The sequence below is a fragment of the Neofelis nebulosa genome, chromosome 10 (assembly GCF_028018385.1).
Source record: "Neofelis nebulosa isolate mNeoNeb1 chromosome 10, mNeoNeb1.pri, whole genome shotgun sequence".
Classification (NCBI taxonomy): Eukaryota; Metazoa; Chordata; class Mammalia; order Carnivora; family Felidae; genus Neofelis; species Neofelis nebulosa.
In genome coordinates, this window is record NC_080791.1 from 16,932,176 (window position 1) to 16,956,998 (window position 24,823).

The 24,823-nt window shown below is 59.0% G+C and overlaps 1 protein-coding gene and 1 long non-coding RNA gene across 5 annotated transcripts in view; one reads left to right on the plus strand and one right to left on the minus strand.

Moving 5' to 3' along the window:
- Nucleotides 1-24,823, plus strand: part of LOC131486930 (uncharacterized) — a 292,256-nt gene that overhangs the window by 243,039 nt on the left and 24,394 nt on the right. The gene's annotated exons all lie outside the window — the stretch shown is intronic.
- The window catches only part of NECTIN1 (nectin cell adhesion molecule 1), a 93,676-nt gene that overhangs the window by 28,951 nt on the left and 39,902 nt on the right, over nt 1-24,823 (minus strand). For 3 of the 4 annotated variants that reach the window (XM_058687044.1, XM_058687042.1, XM_058687045.1), the window contains exons 2-5: nt 18,099-18,449; nt 17,247-17,549; nt 16,724-16,841; nt 15,161-15,312 (exon numbers count right to left, since the gene is read on the minus strand). In XM_058687044.1, the coding sequence (XP_058543027.1) occupies nt 15,161-15,312; nt 16,724-16,841; nt 17,247-17,549; nt 18,099-18,449 (924 nt within the window). Of the gene's footprint in view, nt 1-5,527; nt 6,727-15,160; nt 15,313-16,723; nt 16,842-17,246; nt 17,550-18,098; nt 18,450-24,823 lie in introns of those variants that run through there. The other variant, XM_058687043.1, reaches the window with a different exon arrangement.

The window sequence follows — 24,823 nt, forward strand, 5'->3', positions numbered from 1 at the left end:
ACGGGACTGAGCCCCTGGCCTGTGGGATCCGATGCTCCCTCCGGGTCCGTAGCGTCAGAACTGAGTTTATTGCTTGGTGGCGTGGAAGAAAAGGCACACGGGCACTGGAGCCAGAATTGTACCGTCTTTTCCACTGAACACACCAAATGTGGCGCCCACGAGCCCAGCTGATAACCTGCGGGGGTTCGCTCTGCTCCGTGGGTGAATCGAAAGTGGTGGCTAGCATTCTCCAGTCAGGTGGGTGCCACCCCCTTCCCTGGCTTCCTCCCCCCCCCCCCCCCCCCCCCCCCCTGCTCTCAACACCCGGCTCTGGTTCTGGCCCAGAGCATGTTCAGCATGTGTTCTCTGCTGGTCTGGTCGCCAAGCCTTAGTTTCCTCCTCTAGGCTTCTGTTCTCACCGTGCTAAGTGTGTGGGACTAGAATGATCTCTTTTAGAACAACTGATATAAGATGCTAAAGTCTCAAGTTAGCCTGGGATGCTCTTAACACACCTCTGGTCTGGAGAACTCCTGCACATCCTTCAGGCCCAGGGGGAAATCGTCACATCTTCCATCAAACCTTTCAGACCTTCCCAAGCGAAATGAGCCATTCCCGTTCTGTGCTATCGTAGGGCTTCGCACACAGCCCTGCTCCAACCTGTGGCCAGCAGGCACTGGCTGTTTTGGAATTTGGGACCCCTGGAGCCTCTGAATTCTTTCAAACCAGGGACTCTGGGTGGGACTATCACAGTATCTCACAGGGCCTGGCCCAGAGTGGCCAAACGAATGAATGCACGCGTGAGGGAAGGATGCAACCCTCAAGTTCTTCAAGTTCATTCTCTTAACCGTCGGCAAGCAGAGTGCTCAAGGTAAAGAGGAAGGGAAAGAGGCCTCCACGGTATCCAGAAAGCAGCTCTGGGTGCCCAGCTATCTTAGTCCTGTTCCACAGCTGAGGTAGGGCAATGGTGGGCACACCCAGGGGGACCTTAGCCACCCAGACAGGTCCTGTCCCCAGGACCCCAGGAGCCCTGTCCCCAGCGTTTGGTCCTCTGCTGTGCTGAGGGTGGGGATGCGGGGACAGGGCCGAGGGTTGAGGTTGGGGCAGAAGGACCCTAACGAGCCAAGTTCTTCCCGCACCCAGCTCAGCTAGCACCTAGAAAGCTAGGTGTTCCCTGGACTCCCGGGACCCTGGGGGAAGGGGCCAGATTGGGCTCCTCCCACCAGGAGAGGCTGTGCCGGGGACTAATTGGCTTGCCCTCCTTCCGATGCCGGAGAAAGTCTTGGCTAATTTGCCGGAACACTCTAGTTAAATGCCAATTAGGACGTTCTGTCCACTGCTCTCTTCCAATATATTAATAATGTAATTAAGCATTTATTGCCTGCGCAAATTAAAAATTAACTTGAACGGACAGCCTGGAAAACTGAGGAAGTGACCACTTAAACAACCAATTTGCATCTCGTTCGCGAATCGGCATCTAAACACAGTCTAGGGTGCTGGGTTTGGCCTTCCAGTGAGGGGCCCAGCCAGCTGCCAACAGCTGCCGGCTGCTTCTCCCGGCCCGATTCCACCTGATTCCTGCTGGCCCTGGCCTCCCCACCCCGATCCTAGGAAAGGAGGACGGGGCTTCCCCCCACATGTGCAGGAGGGCTTTCCGCTAAGTGGCCACCTTGGCTCTCAGCAGCCCTACCCCCTTTTCTCAGAGGTGTGTGGTGTGGATTTCAGGGAAAAGAGGCTACCGGGGGTGACTGGGGGAGGTGGAGCCCCTGCCACTCCCACCTAGGATCGATTTGTCCTGCATTCCAGCCCTGGAGATGGGAAGCAGATGGGGGGGGGGAGGTAAGCAAGGAATGAGGACACCCTCCCTGCACCCAGCCCTGCTCCCCCCACCCCTGGAGATGAAGGGCTGGGTCTCTTGGAGAGACCTGGCAGGGGACAGAAGATAAAGCTCCCCATCTCTTCTCTGTCTGACACGGCAGGCGATAACTGTTGGCTTTCCTCTCCAAAAGACCACAGGAGGCGAACTGGCAGGAAGGAGCAGGGCAGCAGGGAGTGGGCGAGAAGGGGGAAGGGAAGAAGCCTGAGCTGTGCTCGGCTGCTGGAGGGCAGCAGAGGCCTAAACTCAGGAAGGCAGGGACTCCGGCCAGCACAGGGAGGGCCCTGCCTCCTCCCTGCCTGTGCCTGTAGAGGCCCAGCCTTCCCGCCTCTGCTGCCCACCAGTCTTCCCGGGTGTGGGTGCTACTTCCTGGCAGCCTGGGAGCTGGGGTGACATTTCAGGCAGGACCCTGACCGCCCCCCACCCCGGGAGGCAGGCTCCTGCAGGGGTCGGTGTCACTGTCCCAGAACCATGGGACCTGGGCACCAGCCAGAGGCTCCCTCCCCTTCACTACCGTGCTGGCCCATCTCTAGCTCTCCCCTGTCCCCGTGCCCCCAGCACGGCCACCGCAGGGAGACGAGCGACACAGGCAACCAACGTTGTTTTAAACACTTTATTTATAAAAAAGTACATTTTTTTTCCCCTCAGTACATTTTTCAACTCATTTTTTTTTTTTTATACAAGTAAAAGGAGGGTGATGCAAACACCCCCTGGGTCAGAACCAGGAGAATCTGCTGGGTCGTCCCGGGACCAAAGACGAACACAGTGACGAAGAAACTGATGCCAAGGTAGCGCATCGCACTCGGAGGTGAGGGGTGGCAGCTTCTCCTGGATTTTGCTTCCATTTGTACAAAAAGAGAAAACCGTTTTTTTTTTTTTCCTTTTTTCCGGCCAAGAATCCCGTTCCTCACAGCAGGAGTTAGAACAGCACCGGCAGGCAGGGGGCTCGGGGCAGCAGCGGCAGCAGCAGAGGCAAGGCCTCGGGAGCCCCTCACGGCACCCGTAGCCACAGCAGGTCTCTTTGTGGCCTGGGAGGGGCCCACGTGCTCCTTAGCAGGAGAGGGCTCCTGGTGGCTTCAGAGGTCTCTGTCTGGGCCCCTGTCCTCCCAGGCGGGCCACCCACATCCACCTAACACAGTTCCCGATTCCTCTGCTTGGAGGGTGGCAGAAAAATTATTGCACCAGTGACTTGGGCACATGGAGGGGGCTGATGGGGGGGGGGGGGCTGTACGCCCGGGGAAACGAGGCCCCTGTGAGTCTCTCTTGCGGCCTGAGCACTGGGAAATCACGTCTCTGCTGCGGGGCTTTCGGCAGGACCAGCCCGTTCCTCTGCCGTGTCTGCGCGTCTGTGCGTGTGCACCTGTCGGAGGGGAGCGTGCCCCGTGTGCGCGCAGACTGGGCCCGAGGGGGCCGCGCTTGCCTGCTCGTGGTCACCGATTCCCTGCTGCTGCTTTTCGGCTCCTTCTGATGAAAGGGGACTCGGGGTGGTTCGCTTACACGTTAGAACAATATCAAAATCTTAAAGAAATAGGGGGAGCAGGGTCGGGGGCAAGAAGAGGGAGGGTAACAAGAGGCAGGGTGACAACGGGGGAGGCCTTGGCACAATGAATACCGAGTTTATTTCATCTCCAGCAAAGGCAGAAGGCTCAGCTCATGCTGGGGGCACAAAGGAGAAGCAGAAGATCCTCATCTCTCTGTCGGGCCACACCTCCCCTTTGCCCGCTGGCTGTGTCTGTGGGCCTGGCGGCAGCGTCCACCTTCCCGCAGACTCGGGGCGCAGAAAGCCCCATCTCCCCAGGCCCGAGCGCCGACCCCTGCCTGCCCCTGGCCTACCCTGGGCCCCTGAGGAGCGACCGCCCTGCTGGGTGTGCTGCTGCTGGACAAGGTAGGCAGGAGCCTCCCACGCGGCCCATGCGTGTGGCATGGATCCCATACTTTGTGCTTTGCTTGGGGTGAGGGCATGGAGGTGTCTTAACGGGGACTCAGGGCTTTGGCTGGGCCCAGGGACCCTCCTAAGTACATCACATAATGAGGAATAGGGGGTGGCAGGAGGGAGACTTTCGGTTTCATGGTTTCAAGGGGTCAGAGAATGCCTCTATCAGGGAGGCCCCTGGCATTTCCTCCTGCCAGGGGGTGGGGGGGGGGGGCAGGAGACCAAGCAGAGGGGCCAGAGTGCCGTGAGGTGGAATGGGGCAGTGATGTGATATGGAAAAGGTCCTCTGCCCTGGGGCGACACTAATACTGCTGGGAGAGGCAGCCCGGCTCCTCTACCCCTCTCTGCCCTGTGGCTTGAAAGACCCCAGAATTTTCTCCCCCATCTCCACCCAATGCCAAGAGGGGAGAGCTGCCCCAGGGCTGGCATGGCTTCAGACTTCTGCTACGTGGCTACTGGGCAGCCAGGGCTGGGGCTGGGGCAGTGGGGGCCGGTGAGGGTGGCCCAGCTGGTGGGCCCAGGGTCGCCAGGGCAGAGACGGGGCTGGTGGGGGGGGGAGGGGGGTGGTTAATAGCAGCACCAGGGAGGGGAGGGGAGGGAGAGGCCTGGGGCCTGGGGCTCCCTTGGGAAGCCTATGGCAGGGTAGGTCAGTGCCCGTGGGGCACAGAGTGGTCTGCTTCCCTCCCCCCGCAACACTTGCCATCCCACAGAGCCCCTGATGGCCTGGGTTAACCGGAACCCTAATGGGCAGGCATGAGCCTGCTCTCCCATCCCAGGGTCTTTCCTATCTAGAGTGCCCGGGGGGGACCGGGGTGGGCAGATGAAGGAACTGAGGCACTTTGAGCTGGGGGAACTGAGAGAGCTGGGAGGGGCCTGTCCCCCACTGTACAGACAGGAAACCCTCGTCTTGGGTGACGGATGGGCCCCGGAGCCCCATTCAAGGAGGGAATCTGTAACTCAAAGGGAAAGCTTCCCCAAGGTCCCTCCCGCCCCATCCCAGAACGGAGACCAGGGATAGCTGAGCGGGGAGTGGAGAGCAGGGAGCAGGAGCTGCAGAATCGGGATTCCTGGCTCCCCCATGCCCCTTGCACTTTCTGGCAAGCCCAGAACATCTGCATTGGCCTTGGCGGGTGAGCCACCACCTACACTCTTCAGCATCTGTGTCTGCAAAGCTTCTACGCAGTGGACTCCCTTCCCCGTGCCCTCCATGGTGGTGCTCAGTCACCTGTGACTCCCGGACAGCCGAGGGACCCCCCGCCCTGACTCCCCAGGAGAATCCAGACAGAGTTGCTAGCACGTGATAGAGAAGGGAGAAATCTGAGAACCTCCCATGCTGAAAGAAGCAATTTAGGGCCAGCCTGAGCTCCTAGGGTGGAGGCTCCAGGGGGCCCTGGTCTCTGCCGTCCCTGGAGGCTTCCGAAGGCTGTCCCCATCCTCAGCTGGGAGGGAAGAGGTGGGGCAGGGAGGGGTGGGCCTCGGGCAGTGTCCGGCCGGGGAGGGCCTGTGACCCCGGGGGAACGAGGGGCAGACACGAGTGGCGAGTGTGCATGTGGGTGCGTGTATGCGTTGGTGGAGGCGTACGGGAAGTGTGGGCCACCTAAAGTCCCACTATGTGGGGAGCAGAGAGGGGTCAAGAGGACAGACACACCAGAGCTGGGCCAACTTCACTCTCTGCTGGCCAATGGGGACAAAAAGTGTAAAACCAACCTCACCAGGAGAACGTACTGCCCAAGGCCCCCCCCCCCCCCCCCCCCCCCCCCCGGTAGGGACCTCGATTCGATTCGCTTAACAAACAAGACAACCCTGGGTGCTTTGGAGAAGCCTCTCCCTGTCTCTTGGGTGCAACGACTGTCTAGAGTGGGGTCCCCAGCTCCTGGCTGCTCGTGGCAAGGGGTGTGGGTTCCCCCTCCCTGGGAAAAGAAGAGCGGCATCCGGGGGTGGCTTGGGGCTTTTCCTCTCGGAGCCCCTCAGCCCTCCACCCCCAGTGGAAAGAACACAAACAAATTCCAGTGTTGGGGGGCCGGGGAGGGCTGGCTCCCCAAACCCTGGAGGGACGCCCAGGTACACAAGACGAGAACAGGGCTCCCCACAGAGAGGGCAGGCGGGGGCGGGGGGCGGGTGGTGGCGGTGGTCAGGGGAGGGAAGGTACAGCGACACCAAAGCCACAGTGAACACAACACCACGGGGAGGGCGGGGGACAGGGAGGAAATCAAAACAAAGCCGGGTCGTGTCTGCCCTGGGCTCCCCGCTCCCCGGCAGTGTGGGGCTGGCTTTGGGCAGCTGGGCGAGTCTCTGTGAAGCTCCTGGAGGAGTGGGCGAGTGGGGGAGGGCAGGGGGCGTGCGGGTGGGGGCCGGGGCGAAAGGGGAGCCAACAGAGGCTCCGGAGAGGGAGGCTACACGTACCACTCCTTCTTGGAAATGAAAGACCCGTCGTTCTGAGAAACCATGTTCTCGGCCAAGTCCAGCTGCTCAGGGTCATACTGGTAGCCCAGAGTCCGGTCCCCGTAGCCGTCCTGACGGGCCTCTGCCTCATCCACCGTGAAGTAGGGCCGCTTGGCGTCCTCGTCGTATTTGGGGTGGGGGCCGCCCACCTTGCGCTCGCCCCCTCCGCCGCCCTCCTCCTCCTCTTCTTCCTCGTAGCTGCTCCCGCCCAGGGGGCCAGCCTTCTTCTCATCGTCCGAGTCATCAGGGTACTGCAGGTTCTGGGCCATGGGCGGGTGGTGCTGGGGGATGCCCGCCTTGCTGTAGCCGTTGCCATACACGTGTTTCTTGGTGCTGTAGTCGCCCTTGAAGGTGTGCCTGCGCCGGCGCAGGGCGACCACGATCCCGCCGACCACGATCACCACCAGCAGGATGCTCCCCGCCACGCCCCCAATGATGGCCGTGGGCACCGGCCCGGCGCGCCGCCCGTGCTCGGGAGGAGACGGGGTGTAGGGGAATTCTGGGTGAGGAAAAGACACGGAGGGGGACAGTGTCAGTGACTGCTCCTGGGGGTGGGGGCGTCAGCAGGGATGGCAGGGAGGGAGCGAGGCAGGGGATGGAAAGGCCAGGAAGTGGGCCCAAGGCCCAAGGGCGGCTCCAGTTCCACAGGCCCCTCGGTGCCCCAGCCCTCCAGTGCGCAGTATTGTGGCTGAAGCGGGCGAAGAGGCAGAGAGTCCCGGACCCCCGGAGGCTCCATGCTGGCTTTCTCCTTGGCTGTGGTGCCAGCCTGGATCACCCCCATTAGTGGAGCCCACCGTGGACCCAGTGTCCCCTAGCTGCCAGTCACCATCACAGCACCTTGAGAAACAAGTGTGCTGTTAATTTCTAGCCAATGCACCAGGCAACACGTCTTAGGTTAAATAGCTTGCCTGTGGCCACCAGCCAGTGATTGACATTGGTTCTCTTGCACGGAAACCCCGTGCAAACATCCCCAAAAGTGTCCGACGCCTGCTGGTCACTGGGTACCCCACGCCTGATTTCACCTGCTCCCAGGGCACAGGGAAGAGGGCGGGTTCCCAGGCTGGCCCCATAGATGCCCTGTGAGTGCCAGAAACCAGGGCTGTGGCTCTCGGCTGCGGTCTGGCCCTGAAGGGCAAGGTGGGTGCCAGGGGTGCTGCCAGCCTGGGCTGTGAGCAAAAGACACTCAGCATGGCTGTGCAGAGACGGGGCACGAGCGCACGTGAGTTCACGGCCACGATGACGAGTGGCGTCACAAGGGAGCGCGTGCCCGGGCACACCCTGGCCCGTCACGGCGAGCCTGCATACCTGTGCTGATGCGATGAATGTATGTGTACGAACATGTGCGCGCTGAGGACAGGGTGGAAACAAGAAAGCAGGAAAGGTGGAAAGGAGGGAAAGGAAGTAGGTGGGAGGGAGGGAAGGCTGGGCGGGTGACTGCCCGCGCTGTGGTCAATGCTGCCCGGAGGGGAGACTGAGGGAGGCGGTTCCCAGCACCGCCACAGGGTGGCACCGGAGACCACGGTTGGCCCCGGTCAGGAGGCACAGGTGGGCAGGTTTTCCAGGGAACCTGGGAGGGCTGCTGGGCTATTCTAGGCCCTCCTCTCTTTAGGCCAGGGTAAAGGTGTATGGTTTGGGCATTTGTTCCGGTCCCTGGGAATCGGTTTCTGCCAGCTCACTCCCTGATTGAGCATCACTCATTCCAAGGGAATCCTGCTCCTCCTATGGGCCCACTCCCTCCTCCCAGAGGTAAAGCCGGCCCACTCCGGCCATGTGTGTGAGTGGGTGGGGTGCTGGCAGCAGCAGGCAAGAGCAGGGCAGAGGCCCTAGAAGAGAAGAGGAAAGGACTTCCGGGAGTCCAGGCTGGAAGGGCTGATGAAATCACGGGGGCCCCGACAAGGGGAGGCGATTTGCCTGCAGTCACAAGGCTGAGCAGGGACCACCCAGATGCTCCCGTTCCCGGCCTCTCCACATGCAGGAGTTGGCAGAGAAACACAACCACTTGTCACCACTGTGTCCTCAGTGTAGGTCACCGAGTGGCTGCCCAATAAATATTTATTGAATATTTGTCCTCACCGCTCACTTCCAGAACAGTTTCCGTGGAACCTCAAGCTTCTCTTGCTTCACCAGGTCTGTTTACTGCCTTTAAAAGGGCTGCACACCTGCTCCCCAGGAAGTGGGAGCTGCCTCCACAAGGCACACCCAAAAGGCAGCTAATAGGAACCTGGCCTCTTCCATACTTTCTACCTGTCTGCTCCCTCTTCAGTTCTCACCCCATATCTGAGTGCTCTCTCCTCTGTACATCTGCCTCATTGCTTCACCCATATACCCACCCATCCACTAATCTGTCCATCCATCTATCCATCCACGCACCCACCCGCCCACCCATCCACTTATCCATCCATCCATCCATCCATCCATCCATCCATCCATTCATCCATTCATCCATCCATCCATCCACTCACTCATCTATCTATCCATCCATCCATCCATCCACCCACCCACCCATCTATCCATCCACCCATCCATCTACCCAACCATCCACTGATCCATCCATCCATCCATCCATCCATCCATACATCCACCCATCCACCCACACACCTACCCATACATCTATCCCCCCACCCATCCCCCCACCCATCTACCCATCTGTCCATCCATCCACCTATCCACCCATGTACCCATCTACCAATCCACTCATCGACCCACCTATCCAATCAATTTGCTAGTCACAGGATACAAAAAACTCACAGCCTATCTGGGGAACCAAATGACACCCTTAGGGATAAAACCGCCCGCAGACAATCAAGGACAGTGGCAGGGAAGTGCCTCAGGAATGCAGGGGAAAGAGGGCACTGTGGCCTGGAGTTAGAAAATGTTTCTCAGAAAGACTTAAGCCAAGCCTTGAAGGACGGCAAGGACTTGGAGAGGCCCAGAGAATAAGAAAGGTATCCAAATGGAGGGAACTACATTTCCTTTCAAGTCTTTCCATCAAATCTTGTTGACTTCTCCTATTCAATTTCTTACCACTTCATGCCAGGTTTTACTGTAGATTCCTGAATCTCCCACCTTCATTTGGTCTCTGTCCTCTTTCAGTCACCATCCACAGTACCAGGTTAATTTCCATTGTGTACACACTGCCACTCCCTTTCTCAAAGACTAGCAATAACGTCCCTCCCCACTGCCTGCTGGACCACGCCAGTCTGGGCTTCAGAGCTTTCATCATGCCACTTGATCTTGGCCTTGGCTAACTCACCATCCTTGCTGAATCCAAGTTGACTCTTTCCTTCAAGCCTTTGCTCATGCTGTTCACTCTGCCAGGAATGCTCTTCCTCATCCCCTCGTGCCCATTTCCGTTCTTCAGTCCTGTCTTTGTGCAGCCTGGCCTTCTCCAGCTCACACTTCCCTGTTCTACACATCTCATTCTAGTAGAAACAATACCCAATTCCATTCCATTTGTCATATACTGATATATGATGGTAAAGCCTCTGATGAAACACCCTGTAGTAAATGCAAATCAGGATCCACCACAACTGGCTCTGGTCCTTCCGCCAGTTTTCAAATGGCTAAAGTTCTCCCCCAAAGGAGCGAGGAGAAGAGCTGGGGAAATGGCGGTCTCATGATAATTTGGGACTGCTTCCATTCAATGTGTTACAGTTGTGTGCAGTAGAAGTTCCATTATATTTATTCTTATGCTTTTTGCACCAGCAGAGACCCAATGAAAATAAAGCTCTCCTATGTTTTATTTGAATAGATTGAATTTTTTGGACCCCACTAATCACAGTATGGTAGTTTACTACCCGTTTCATGGGAGTGGCTTGTGTCCCAAATTAGTGAATAAGTTTGAATTTAAAGTAAATCTAGAATCTGACCATTTCCCACCACCACCACCTCTCTAATCCATGCTACCATCATCGGTCACCTGGATTATTGTAGTAATTGCCTAACCGGCTTCCCCGATTCTACCTTTTTCCTCTATAGATGATCTTGAACACAGGAGCCACAGAGATCCCGTTAAGTCTGAAGAGCTTCAAATGCTCTATACGACCTGTGCCTCTGCTCTCCACCTCTGATTCCATCTCTTGCTTTCCTCCTGGCTCACTCTGCTCCAAACGTCCTCAGGGCCTTCGCACTGGCTGCTCTCCACCCCGGAAGACTCTGCTCCCATGTCTCAGGTTACTCCTTCACCTCCTTCGGGGCCTGGATCAAACTTCCCATTGACATCACCTTCTCACCAACGCCTCCCCCGACTGCCCTGTTTAAAACCACAGCTCACAAACCCCACCCCTGTACTTGGGACCCCTTGACCTTGCTCTTTTCTCCAAGTCACCTTCAAAATGACTATGTAATTTTTCAAATGTATTCTATCTGTTTGCTGTCCTCCTTCTGTGCTAAAACACAGACTCCAGAGGGACAGGGACAGGCCACTGCCTGGCATGTGGCCGGAGTTCAAGAACATTTGTTGAATGAATTGTGTCAAGGCAAAGCTTGTCTTAGAGCTGAGCCTCTGGGTCCCCCTCTAGGTCCTTCTGTTTCACTTTTCTTCCCCAAGTCCTAAGGCAGTTTACTCTTCCCTGGGGTTCTTTTGGGACCAAAGGGAACCCTGGTTATCTGCTTTCGGGCCAGGTCTGCCTAGAGGTAGACAAATGGCTGAGATGACTGTCCAGCATTGCAGACTTCCGTGTGAAGATGCCATATGGGGACCTCATTCATCTGGAAGGAGAGGCGGCTGCTTGGTGTGGAATGAAGCACCCGCCCGCCCCCTCCGTCCTTCCAGCTGTCACGGTCAGCTAGTAGTTCCTGGGGCACCAGAAGCAGAGCCTCAAGGGCCTCTGCTGGCCGGGGAGAGAAGAGCTGGGTGGTGGGGTCTCACAGGCCTCCCTTACATCGTCTTACAAAGCGGGCAGCTCAGCCCCCTTTCCTGAAGGACTGCAGCCTCCATTCTGGGATGGCAGGCTGGCCGGGACCCTGGGGGCAGTGGGAGCTCTGCATTCCTTTGGGGCCAAGGTTTCCTGACTGGGACGGGTGGGCCGGTACAGGGGCTTTGGATGGATCTGAGGTGGAGGGCAGGTTAGGGTTTATAGTCTGGTTCTGGGATCTGGAGGAGTTTTAGCGTCAAAGAGGATGTTTGGGCTTGCTTCTAGAACCAACGCCTGGTGCTTCCTCAGGCAGGCGGGAAATGCTCTAGCATCACGGGATGAGGCCGGGAAGCTGCTGGAACTACAGCTCCCAGTGTGCAGTGCAGGGGCCGCAGGGAGAGTGGGAAGGCCCAGGGTCAGACAGCTGCAGCAGCTGTGTAGGCCACGGGGCAGGGCCTCGTCATGCTGGAGCAGGACCGAATCCTCCCAGGCGCGCAGACACAGCTGTCTGTTCAGGGGCTCCCCGACACACCCTGCCATCTGCCCGCCCGCAGAAAGGCACGTTTGCCCATGGCACAGCCAGGGTTCCCGTGTGCCCACTCGGCCTGCACATAGGCACTCGTCTGCTTGCATTTACACGCTCAGAGGCATGCACCCTCCGTCCCAAAAGGACCCCGAAGCCCCACCAACACACGGTCACAGGAACACCCGGTCTAAGAGGGAGGAGCCCTGTTACCTTCACCTTCAAGTGGCTGTCCCCAGTGGATGAACCTGGGGCTTCCCTGGAAATGGGAACTGGGCCAGACGCTTGCACCACAGTGGCCTCCCTGCTCTGCTCCTAGAGCGGCCTGGATACTCTTCTCCCAACAGTCCCCGTCCCAGGGATAGATGCTGCCCCATTTGGCCTCTTTCATCTGGTCAAGGCCGTACCCTGAGCGCTCCTCCCCACCTTTCACATTACCCCTGGAGGGAGAAGGGAAGGAAGCTCACTGGGTTGTTTTGTGACTGTTGGGCTGACCCCATGAAATTGCTCTCAGTACTCAGATCTCAAAAATGGGCCTGTGTGAGGGCCCCGGGCCCCATGGACACGTCCACGCCAATTCTGGGGAGTCTGTCTCTTCGTCCTCATGACCACAGCCGAGGCCTGTTGCTTCCCACTAGGGACATCCTCACTGTACAGCCCCTCCCAAACGCTTGGTCTAAACCACCTGCCTCTCTGCTGAGAACCCTTGAGAGGCTCCCCTTTGGCGACACAGAGAAAGCCCCACTCCTTCCAGTGCTCCCACCATTCTCCTCCCACAAGCTTCCCCTGCCTGGGGACCCCCACCCTCCATCACTGCCCACTCATCCTTGTAGGAACAACTCAAATGCCACCTTCTCCAGGGTCCGGGGCCCTGAGAAGCCTGTGCAGGTGCAGTGCCCCGCACACGTGTGCCCTGCACACGCACGTGTCTCTGGCACACACCCTGCGGCCCGCCTCCTCCCACCCCTGCCCCGGCTTCTCTTCATTTTCCTCTCCAGATGCGCCCAGGGCAAAGCTATTACCCGAACGGATGGCCAGAATGAAAAATTAAATTTCCACTTATCCGTCTTGCTGATGCATTCCCTCCTGACCAGTGGGGCTTGGAGCACAGGGCATGGCTGTGCCCCCACAGTGGACCCCCAGAGAACGTGATAGGCACCGGCTGATGTGGGACAAGGGCCGGTGGTGTCAGCGGCTGCTCGGAGATTGTCCGTGAGCGCCAGAACACATGGCTGTGAAAAGGCTCAGGCTTCCCGGCTGAGCCGTCTTGCGGGCCCGAGAGGTCCTCCCTCGGGAGGGCCGGCTAAACGGCTCCCGGGCCCATCAGTGATTCAGTGGGCACCACGCATCCCTGGCTTCTGCCTAACTGGGCTGTCAACAAGAGTGTCCTCATGCAAGTCACCTGCGTGTGACTTTGCTTACCAGCCCTGTCTCTCTCTGTGCCTCCGGGGAGCACGGGAGGCTATGTCGCATGCATCTTCCAGCTGGAGCCCTGGGCAGCTTGGGCCGCCTGCCACAGGCCAGCTAGGCCTGACCACAGATCCCACGCAGGGCATCCCACTGCTGCCATCAGCCCCAAGGAGACGGCCCGCCTCCACGGCTGGCTTCGCTTCCTCCCTTTCCTCTCTTTTCTTTAGCCTGGGCCTGGGAAGTGCCCCCTTCCCTTCCTCCCTGCTCCTGGATGCCATTGAGTCCCTGATGAGCAGCGTGCATTCACAGTCATCCTGCCTCCTCTCGAGCTTTGGGAGAAGGGAGGCCCCGACTTAGCTGGGTAGCGCCACCTGGCCCCATCAGCCTAGAAGGGCCTCTGGCTGGTCCACTCATGCCAGGGGTAGGATCACGGGAGATCACTGCTCCCGTTTCTTGGCCCCCTCCCCTGACTTCCCAGTCAGCAGTGTCTCCAGCCAGCGGAGTATGCATCTGGCCTGAGATAAGTATGATGATCTCTGCCATACAGACTGGGAAGCTGAGACTCTGTGAGACGTGAAAGCGACACAGCCGGGAAGAACCGCTACGTGACCACACTCAGGCCAAGTCTGACATGGCCCCCGTACGACATGCCTCCCTGTGGCGTGGTTATGCTCCCTTGTGAATACTCCTCATCCCTGTCTGTCCCGTGGCCCCACGGCCAGAGCTCGGGCACCCGTGAGGCTCTTACTGAGCTTTGCCCAAATTCTCTCCAGGAGGGGAGAAGTCTGTGCTTCTGGCCCTCCCCCTCCCCACCGCCCCCAACCCTAGCCTGGAGGACGGGCTGCCGTAGCTTTTCCCAGGCTCCACCTCGGACGCTTCTACTTCTGGTTCACGGGCAGGGAGTTGACCAGTGTGAGAGCCACGGGCAGGGAGTTGAAGAAAACAGCAATCGACAAGCGACTCCACCTCCCCCTGGTGAGAGTGGGACGGAACGGCCCCGAGTGTGACTGCACAGGTAGGTGCAGACCCTGGACAGCTCCTTTTGCCGCTGTGCCTCGGATGGACCCACACATGAGGTCTCCTACTTTTGGGACGCGGGCCCGGAGCCAATGCGTCTGTAGGGCTTGCCCAAGTCCTGTGCCTGGAGTCCAGCAACCACTGCCCAACTTCCCAGACTCCGGAGCCCAGTCCAACATCTCCCTGAGGTCACTTCCTGTCCATCCCCCCAGCCGCATGACACCCCTGCCCGTCCCAGGTGGTTCTTTCTGTCACTTTCTTTTCCTGCAACTACCTCAGCCACAATGTTAAGGACACTTCCTCTTCTGGCTGTGAAGCTGTGATGGCAAGTTTACCCCTCTCTTGGCTTGTTTTGATCCTCCCATTAATAACGATAATGACAGGGGTGAAGATAATGATCACAGAGCAGGGGCCATTTATTGACAGGTTGGTCTGCGCTAGGTCCTTGGCCCACATTACGTACATTCCGACAAGAAGCTTTCAAGGCACCTCGAATTATGCCCATTTTCCGAGGAGCGCTTGTCCACGTCCCTGCTGTCTGACATTAAAACCCATGCTCCCTTCATGGCCCACATGAAGGATCCCCCAGGACATCCTAGCTCTTTGCTCCCTTTGCCCTGAGAGGGTCAGGCGGCCGAATCTCTTCATCTGCACCGACACAGGGAAAAATGCAGGGAAGACAGCAATTCAGGGCACACAACCACCATGGCTCTGGGCTGTCTCCTTGTGTTTCCTCCAGTGTCCCTGCTTGAGGACAGCCTCACCCTCCCGCCCGCCTGTGCGGGTTTCCTGAACTGCAGGAGCAAATGAGCTCCACCTCCAAGCCCAGCCCCACCAAGCCGGCATCACAGGACCTGGGCAGGCTCTAACACCTGTCCCCCCACCGTTCCCCCACCCGCAACAGCACTTACTTCCTCTCTGCTGGAGCCTCTCTCTGATCCCTCTCCGATCGGGGGTCACCCTATTTCACACACAGCCTCGACAGAGGAAAGAGAAAAGCAAAGCAAGGCCAGTGGCCAGAGCTCAGGAGAGAACCAGAGGAAGGGGAGACAGAAACTTCCTGCAGTGACCTAGCCCAAAGGCAGAGCAGTGGGTGGGGAGAGGCAGGACAGGGGACAGCTTCCTACCTGTGATGTTGACCTCCACCTGGCCCGAGCGGGTGCCGATGGGGTTGGTGGCCTCACACACGTAGGTCCCTGCCAGGCTGTAGTTGATAGGCCCCCTGAAGAAGAGGGTTCTGTTCTGGGCCTCCACGCCCTTGGGGAGAGAGCCATTCAGCCTGCAGGGATGGGGAGACATGGCAGTGGGTTATGACCCTCCAGCCCAGAAGCTTCCCCGGGTGTCACCCAGCCTCCAAGATTCCCAGCCCTCTTGCTGAGTTGATAGGCAGGGTCTGTCTTGGACAGAGTACCAACAATAACCACAACAATAATCTCTTGCGTTTGGCAGACTCCCGTTATTCGGCATCTCACGCTCATGTCCCACCCAGCACTGAGATGTAGACAGGCCGGAAAGGGACTGGTCCCACTGAACAGATGAGAAGCTCTTTGAGTTCAGGGTCAAAGAACACAGCTAGTAAGTGACAGAACTGGGGCTCTAGCCAGGTCTTTGGCTCCTGGCACAGCGCTCTCCCAACTACGCCTGGTTCCTGGTGCTAGTTGATAATGTAGATGTTCGGGTTCTCACCCCAGATCTACTGAGGTTGAGCCGCTGGAGCCACGGCTTGGAGATCTGTATCTTAACAAGCTGCTCAGGTGATGAGATGTGACCCATGTGGAGGAATCGTGCTCTGGCACACTATCTCATTTTCTTGCTGGGCATATCATAGGCCATTTTCCTGGGGGAGACCCAGGGGAGCCTCCTCCTGATTTTCGATGTCACAAAGCTATCATTCTGTTGGACCTAGCAGCTCCCTGGTACACAGAGCCGAAACTGGTCACCTGTACCTTCAGATAACCCTTCTGGCTCCAGAAAGTGGAGGGTGAGAACTAGCTAGGGCAGGCCAATGCCTTCTACTTCCAGGAAACAGAGTGTAGACAATGTGGGCAGCCATCTCCTGGCCATCCATGTCAACCCGCTTCCTGGCTTCCCCACATCCGCCTTTCTATGCGTCCCATCCAGCTTTTCTCTGGGAAGAACTTTGGCTCAGGCCATCAGAGCCGGCTGGAGGGGCAGACAGGACCCTTCGAGAGCCGGGCTCAAAGACTGTGAAGCCAAGAATGGCACGGCGGGGTACGGGGCAAGCGCTCCACGGACGCAGGCATTCTGGGGTGACGGCTGCCCCCTCCTTGAGAATCTGGGGGTGCTGGAGAGAAGGAACGGGAACAAAGAAAGATCTGGGATGCTCCAGAAAGCCAGCTTCCCTGGGGACACCTCGGTAAAAATAAATACCGGGGGCTGGGGTGGGAGTGACTCAGACTGAATCACCAAAGGAGAACGACTAGATTCTTTATTAGGGGGAAGAAGGCAGGCGGTTGATGAGGGGATCCCCCTCTGGCAGAATGGTTTGTCCCACTGACCCTGATGCTGTCGTGGCTGGGGTCTCTCGCAGCCCCTCCCCTTCTCACTGAGAATCCTGAACCAAGACCCTAACTTTCTCCCCACGTAATGCTCCTGGAGGTGGGGTGGGGTGCCTCCCTGTGACCAGCTAGGCACCCTGCAAGGCGACCAGCCAGCCCCAGGGCACTTACGTGGTCCAGTGGTAGTCGGTGGCAGGGGGGTTAGCGTCGGCTTTGCACGTGAGCTTCACATCCGTCCGCTGCAGGTACCAGTTCCCATCAAACCCCTCGATGGTCACCTCGGGCTCGTCTGTGGGGCAAGAGACGATGTTTGAGAAGGGTGAGGTCAGGAGAGCAGGGCTTGGGGCGAGGGAGTGAGCCTCAGATGGGGCTGGGGTGGAAGGGGCAGTGACATGGAAAGAGCTGGAAGACGGGGAGAGAGGGGGGAGGACCCTCGGAACAGAAGCAGCAAGGGAATGGAGGAAGGAGGAGGACAGATGGGCACAGGAAGGAGATGGGGAAAAGAGAGGGGGGAAGACAACGCACCCCTGAAAAGAGAAAGGGAGGGGAAGGCTGGGGGGTGGGCAGGAGCAGAAAGGGAGCAAAGGAAGAGAGATCGGAGCAAAGGAGGAGGGAGGGCTGGCAAGAGTGGAGCGGTAGGAGGGGACAGCAGCACCCCCCACCCCGAAACCCGCCTGCGCCGCGCCCTGCTCACACTGCACGTTGAGGGTGAGGCTTTCCCGGAAGCGGTCCATGTGGTAGTTGACGATGCAGGCCAGGGTCTGCTGGTGGGCTTCCCGGCTGGGCACCAGGCGGTAGCGGCTAATGACGGTCACCGTGCCGTTGGGGTTCCGGATCTCTTGGTACTCCGCCTCGCCCTTCAGGCGCGTTTCCCAGGACACCACGCTGGGAGGCTTCCCGTTGGCCGAAGTGCAGGTGGCCACCAGGACCTTGTCATCCTGCCCCTTCTTGGCTCGAAGCACCGTCTGGGTGCCCTCTACCCAGTTGGTGGGTTTGGCTGCGGGGAAGCAGAGGGAGCCGTGGGGCTAGCGCTACGGCTTCATCCAAAGTGTGCTGGCCCAGGAGGTCACCCTGGCCATCCCTGCCTCTGAGCTGTGCCCAAAGCCCCTCCCGGCCCTTCTCATGGGGACTGCTTCACGTCTAACCTGTGTCCTTCCTGCCCTACCTGGCACCCCCTTTGGTCAAGCGGAGGCCTTCCTGGAGTCTTGGCGTGCTCAAGGCTGGCGGCTCACGTGGCCCTTTTCCTTACCGTGGTGTCGGAAGCTTCTGCCTGCTTCCTGGTCACCCACAAAGTACCCTGTGGTGGGGGCTTCCGACCCGAACCGTGACCCTCAGCTCTGTGCACAGCTAAGGCCCTGCACCCAATCCCGAGTGAGCTGTGGGACAGCCTGGCCGGAAGGGACCAGAAGCTTTGGGGGCATGCCAACCAAGAAGACTGGGGCCACCGAGGCACACGATGGGGGTGGCCAAGCCCCAGGCCACGGGCCTCTGCGCGAGCGGGGGGGTGGGGGGGTGGGGGGAGGTGGGGGGGGTGGGGCCAGCTTACCCATTACAGTGAGGTTGAGCTGGCTCTCTCGATTGCCAGCAGGGAAGGTGGCGAACTCGCAGATGTAGACGCCCTCGTCCTCCAGCTCAAGGCGGGAGAGGCGGATGGTGCCGTCGGTGAAAGAGGGCCGCAGGAATTCTACGCGCTCACGGTAGGGAGCCAGCACAGAGACGCCCATGGCGGGGTTGTAGATGGCCACATTCTGCTTGGAGCCGTTGGTGGCCTTCTGCCACGTGACCTGGGTGATCTTCACGCCGGGCAGCGGGTTGGCGAAGCTGCAGTGCAGGACCACGTCCGTGCCGATGAAACCGTACATAGAGTCGTTCACCTGGACCACCTGGGCGTGGGCGCCTGGTCAAAGGAGTCGGCGGGACTGGTCAGTGACGGGCACAGCCGCCCGCCCCGCCCCCGACTCCCTGTGCGCTGCTCTTTTCTTTCTACCCCTTGTTACTCTTGATTCTGATCATAAGAATAAACAATTGCTTGTTACTAAAGCACTCTGGAGGATGCTGAAAAAGACCGTGATTCCCACCACTCAGAAGGATCACTGATCGTCTTGTAGGAAATCCCTTCTTTTATTTTTTTCCCGCTATATTAATTTCTCGATCTCCAGGTTTCTCTGCATGACCATCTTTTTTTTAAGACGAAAGCAGGATGATACTGTACGTATTGTTCCATAGCTGCCTTTTCGTCTAGCGATGCATTACCCATAGTGCTCCATTGGGCAGTAAATACATACCTACACCCTTATTTTTAATAAGGGGCGGGAGTCGAATGCACTGCTTTCCCTAGGAGCCATCAACTGCCTCACCTTCCTGGGCCTCAGTTCCCTTCTGGCAAATGGGGCATAGAATCCAGTCCTCTACCTCACGGGGTTGCTGGGAGAACCAAATGAGACTAACGAGAAAGCGTCAGGAGGCAGGAGGCGCTGACCATGCGGGCTCACGGTGGCCACCATTATGCTCCCCGCCACGGTCTTCTCCCTCAAGGTGGAGTGCCTGTGTGCCCTGGGGTGCGCTGGCTCCGTCCCTCTCACGGGGCCCGGGCCGCTCCTCAGAACATGCCATGTTTCCATGTTCCCTTCCTCTCTCTTTCCCTCCTCCTATCACTCCTAGACTCTTGCTCGTGCAGTTCCCTAGAAAGCCCTAGAAGGCTCTCCCCCCTCCTTCCCCTGTGGATCTCCCACTCAGGCCACCTCCTTTGGGAAGCTTCCCAGATCTTCCCTGCACGTGTGAATCCAGCCACCTCTGTCACAGATCTTTTCTGCCTCCGGATGTGGTTGTTCATGCCTGTGACTTCTCCGCCAGCACAGGGTCTGTGTCTTTCCCAGTCGCCCCAGCCCCAGTGCCCAGCCCAGCATCTGGCACACAGTAGGTACTCAGTAGATAGCTCTGGCCAGGCAGACTGCAATGGAACCCATGGGAATAGAGATTTGCAAGAAGGAGGGAGTGATCAGTGGCGTTGGATGAATGAATAAATTCCCCCCAGTCTCCTTACTGATTGCTTTGTTTCGCTAGAACGGCTTGTTTGAGCTTTTCCCTGATCCTGAACGCAGGGCAGAGACCCTCCAGCGGGTCTCTCTGGCCCAGGCTCTTTCTTGAGCTCTGTTATTGGCCACGCATCTGTACCCTTCATATTGTCGTATCCTTACTTTACTCAGTGTATTGAGCACCATCGATAATATCAATGCCGGGTCCTGTACTGACCTAGAGGCGGGGGGATGGCCTCAGTGGCTCCCCAAGGGAGTGGAAACTCGGGGCTCACCTTAGCCTCTGCATGGTGGAGGCACAAGAGCAGGGCACACTCCTCTGAGGGCTTGGAAGCCCATGATAGGTGAAGGCTGTCCCCCTCCCCCCACCCCTCTCTTAAGGAGGGCACGGGCTGTGTCTCCGGGGTCACTGCAGTGTCCTCTGTGTGTACCATACAGCAGATACTCAAAAATTTGCTGAATAAATAGATCTTTGGCCCCTTGTCATGCCCTGAAAGCTTCCCCAGTGCTCCCTCCTTCTTTATGCCTATTCACATCCATGCAGCCCTTCAAGGCCCACCTGGGAGTGCCCCCACCCCTACCCCTCCAGTTGTCCCCCTGGCCGGTGTGTGGGGTTCTGACATGTCCTTGGGCAGAGAGCACCGTGGGCTGGTGGGAGTACAGGAGGAAGCACCCACCAGGGAGGCAGGAGGGTTGGGTTCTGCTCAGCCCTATTTTGAGCTGAGACCTTGGCCGGTCACTTGCCCCTCCCGAGCCCTATCTTCCTCCTCTATGAGAGAGCGGGCTGGACTCCCCAGTCTTAGTGGTCCCTTCTGGGCCTGAGTCTGATCCCCCGAACCGCAGCCCAGCCTCGCTGAGGCCCCACCCCAGATAGAGTCCCATGGTGAGGTCAGCGGGCCAGACAGCCCAGTGCTCCTGCTGACTGGCCAGCTGGCAGGCGGCTAAGCCCCAGGCCCTCCCAGGAGGATAAGTGGGTGCTCCCCCCCGCCCCCCCGCCTCCACTCACCAACCTGCTGGAGGTTGCCCAGCAGCTGAGATAATGTGGGTATAATTGGGGAACTTTCACCACACAAAGCCAGAAACAGGAAAAGCCAGTTGGGAGGGCTTGGGCCATAGGTTGTGTGTATGTGTGTGTGTGTGTGTGTGTGTGTGGTGGGGGGGGTTGGCTGGCGTGTGGGCACCAGGAACCATCTTGGGATTGGTGCCAGGGCATGGGGGTGCCTATAGCCGGACATAGCCCACCAAGCCTGCCGCGACCCCCTCCGCCTCCCCACCCCCCGCTCCCCGCAGGTGTGGGGACAGGCAGGCTTCAGCGGCCCGCACACACACTGCCATTCATTTGCTGCGTCTTCAGCAGTGACCTCACCCTTCAGAGCTGTGAATGCCAGGAGCGAAGATCGCTGATAGTGGCCTGGGCGTGGGGGTGGGGCGGCCGCTGCCAGGGGCCCGGGCACCCTAGCGGCCCCGTCTCATGCATCGGTGCCTCACCAGGCCAAGGAGGCCTTCCCCACCCTAATGTCTGTTTTGGGGTTAAGGCCCCTTTCTCCTCTCCAGTGTGGCTCTCCCAGAAGCAACCCCACAGGGAGCAGTAAGGAGAGTGCCTGGGGTGTCCACCCACTGCACACAAAGTGGGTTCTCCTGGCCCTTGCCCCTTTTGCGCTAGTGAAGAGTGGGCAGGCCAGAGTGGGAGAGGACCTCTAAGGTGCAGGCAGACTTATTCTGGTGTTCACCTCTCCATCCACAGCCTAGTGGGCACGAGGGAGCTTTTGGAGCATAGGGTTTGGGGCCACTCCCTGACCCCAGAGGAAGTGGGAGGGGCTGGGGCCACTGGCAAGGTCTGAAGACCCTCCCTTAGCCCTCCACCCCACTCCGGGCTAAGGGACCCAAAGCTCTTGCTTCTGGCTTGGGGCTTCCTGTCTTTTTTTTTTTTTTAATGAGAGAGAGAGAGAGAGAGAGAGTGCTTACGCGTGTGTAAGCACAAGCACGAATGGGGGAGGGACAGACAGAGAGGGACAGAGAGGATCTCCACGCTGTCAGCTCAGAGTCTAACTAGGGGCTCGAACTCACAAACCGGCAGATCATGACCTGAGCCGAAATCAAGAGTCGGACGCTCAACCGGCTGAGCCACCCAGATTCCCCGGGGCTGCCAGTCTTGGACCGAGGGTGCAGGGTTGGGGAGAATGTCCCTCATTCTTTAGACTGGTCAGGTTGGGAAACTTTCAGAGAAGGGGGGCAGACCTCCAGGGTCTGGGTGCGGCAATGAACGGGAGAGTGGGGATCCCCACTGAAAAGGCAGAGAAAGGGCTGGATCAGGGCAGGAACCCAGGAGGAGGGCCCTCCTCTGTGCAGGAAGAGGTAGAACCATAGGCCTCATCTGGAAGGCCCGGGGCCGAGGGGCAGAAGCAGGAGGGCAGGCTGGTCCAAGTGTCTGCACCAACCACTCAGGCCCAGATGACCTGGAAGTTGAGCTCGCTGCCCGAGCTCCTCCCACCCTCTGAGGGGCTGCCCCTGCCCACCCCCCACCCCCCCAGTATTGCATGGGCTTGCGAAGAGCTTTGCAGACTCCCTCTGTCACTTACGAGCCGAGAAACGTTGGGCAAACGACTCAACCGCTCTGTGCCTCAGTTTGCACTGAGATTTCTCGTCTGTGAAACGGGGATTACAACAGCACCTATCCCATGCAGTGGTCCTAAGGATCAAATGACCACACGGGAAGCTAGAGAGCGGCACTTAGCACAGAACGGGACGGTCAGTAAGTGCTGGCTGCCATCATCCTCCTCCTCCTCACCACCACCTTCGTCGTCATCTGTATCCCTTTATTTTCTGTTTCCTAGCGTGCACGTCTAGCGTGTTTCTTGTTGTGTGCCCCCCGGCTCCCAACAGATCGCGACTCCCTGTGTGAGAGGGAAGGCACCGGCGAGACCTCGGGTTTTGTTGGCCACACCGCGGCTCCCTGGCAGGGTCTAGGGCCTGGAGACTACCCTGCTAACTTTCTGTGGTTCCCCGGGCAGTTAGGGTGGTCCACACAAGGCATCGTCTCTCCTTCCTCACAGGCCCCCTCTTACATGAGAGGCAGGGGCTGTCCCAGATGTGGAAACCAGGACCACTAAAATGGTACCACACTGGACCTCAGTGGAACACGTGATCCATGGTTTTACAAAGGAGGAGTCCAGAGTCCACGAGGGGCTTGGGGACATGGAAGGGCAAATCCAACCCAGTGCACTTCCCACCCTGCCTTTTTATAAGGGACTCCCGTTCTCAACCTAACCCCCCAGGGCCTCCCTCCCTCTGGGCGGTGTCCCTCCTGGAATAAAGCTCAGAGCCTCTCTTGCTCCCTTTGATAAGTGGCAGGAATACCAGTTACATTACCGTAGCCACAGTGCCCGCGGGCTGCCCTGCACTGGGCTTGGCGGGGGGGGGTGTTGGGGGCCAGGGGTAAAGCGCAGTGGAAGCCAGGTGGGGGCACCTCCAGGAGGCTATGTACAGAGGAGGGAGGAGCCAGAGAGGTGGGGAGTGAAAGGTAGAGCGATCCATGGGAACCTCTGCCCTCAGTAGAGAGGTTCTTGCATCCTAGGGATATCAAGGAATGTTTTTCTTTTTGATCTCAAGCACTGCCTGTATTCTCCCTGACCACCCTATGGGCTCCACGGTCTGGGACTCAGGCCCCTGGGGCCTGTGTGCCAGTGCCTCAGTTTCCCCATTGGAGCTCCGGTTGGGCGGTTCGGGCTGCCTTCGTGGCTGCCCAGAAGTGCTGAGCCAACAAGGCAGGCGTCGGGCCGGCCCCCCGAGACGTCACAGACGTGCAAAAGCCCGAGCTCAGCAACAAAACACAAAGGCTCCTCAGTTGTGGCCGACAAACCTGCTCCCCAGGGCCCTGCCCGCCTGCCCTGCCTGCCATGGAGCTAATCTGAGGCTGGGGCCATGGGTTCCCACGCAGCGGGGTGTGGCCCAGAATGGGGGGGGTCACTCTGCTCCCCGTACCCACCTCAAGCAGTTTCTCTTCCCGCCCTTTGAAACTTCAGACCCTTCTCTCCCTGGCCAGGCAGGCTGGGACTGGGCCCATGTGGGTGAAAGTGGCGGGGGGGGGGGGGGGGGGACGGACACAGGCAAGGGGGGAGGGGTTCTGGGATTTCTGGCACAGACCACCTCTTTTTGTGTCCCCCATCCCCGCCGGGGTACCCTGAGTTGGGTGGTCAGCAGTGGCAGACCTGGCCTGGAGGCAACCGGGGACACCCTGGGGGAGGAGCCCTGGGGACCTCACCGGGGGCCTCTCTGAGACCAGAATCCTTTGGGGTCCATCTCTAGAGCTTCCCAGGGATCCCCCTCCCTCCCACCACCCCAGAACTGGCAGAAAGGAAGAGGACCATCCGGTCAGAAACCAGCTAAGTGGTAAGTGGGGATGACTCACCTATGGGGGCGGGGGGAGGGGAGGGCCTCCAGCCGAAACCCTGCTGAGTCAGCACAGCGACCTGAAGGCTACAGGGCCCCTCCTCCCAGTGCAGCTACTTCCCCAAATGTCAACTCCCAGGCTGGCCAGCTCCTCACTTTCGGATGCCAAGGCTGATCCACCCGGGGGAGAGGCTGGCAAGGAGATGGTGTGATCAGGAGGGAATCCCCTTTCTAGGGCCCCCTCCTCTGGGCAAGGTTTGGCCAGTCAGTGTTGCCCAGACCCAATCGCTCTGCCCCCAAGGACCCACACGAAGAGGCTTCTCACTGAGGTCCTCTGAACTTGTCCTGTCCCGTATCTATGTCTCCTCATTATTCAGGAGCCCCCTAGGGCCCAGGCTGCACCTCTACCCTCGGACTCCCCCGCCATGCCCGGGACGGGGTCCAGGGTGTCCCCAGGTCAGAGGGCACAGAAGCATCAACTGACCCGGTCCTTGTCCCCACACCCCTAGCCATCCCTCGCTGGGGCTCAGTGCCCCTGCCTCCTGCACGCAGGTGCTCTGCCTGGTGGGTGTGGGCCCTGGGGGACCCTGTCTGGGAGCAATGCCTGCTGGGATGGCTCCAGGTGTCCTGGGGCCTTGAGTCCCCGCTGCATCCACCTTGCCGGGAGAGGTGATAACATCCCATGATCCCACAGTCAGGGCTAATTGCTACTGTCCAAACCCAGGCGCCTCCGCCCCTTCATTTGGGGTCACAGAAATTGCCGATGTTTTCTTCTTCTTGGCTGATGCCCCCCCCCACCCCAACCCCCGACTCCCCGACACAGAGTTGGTTAATGATGGGCTGTGGG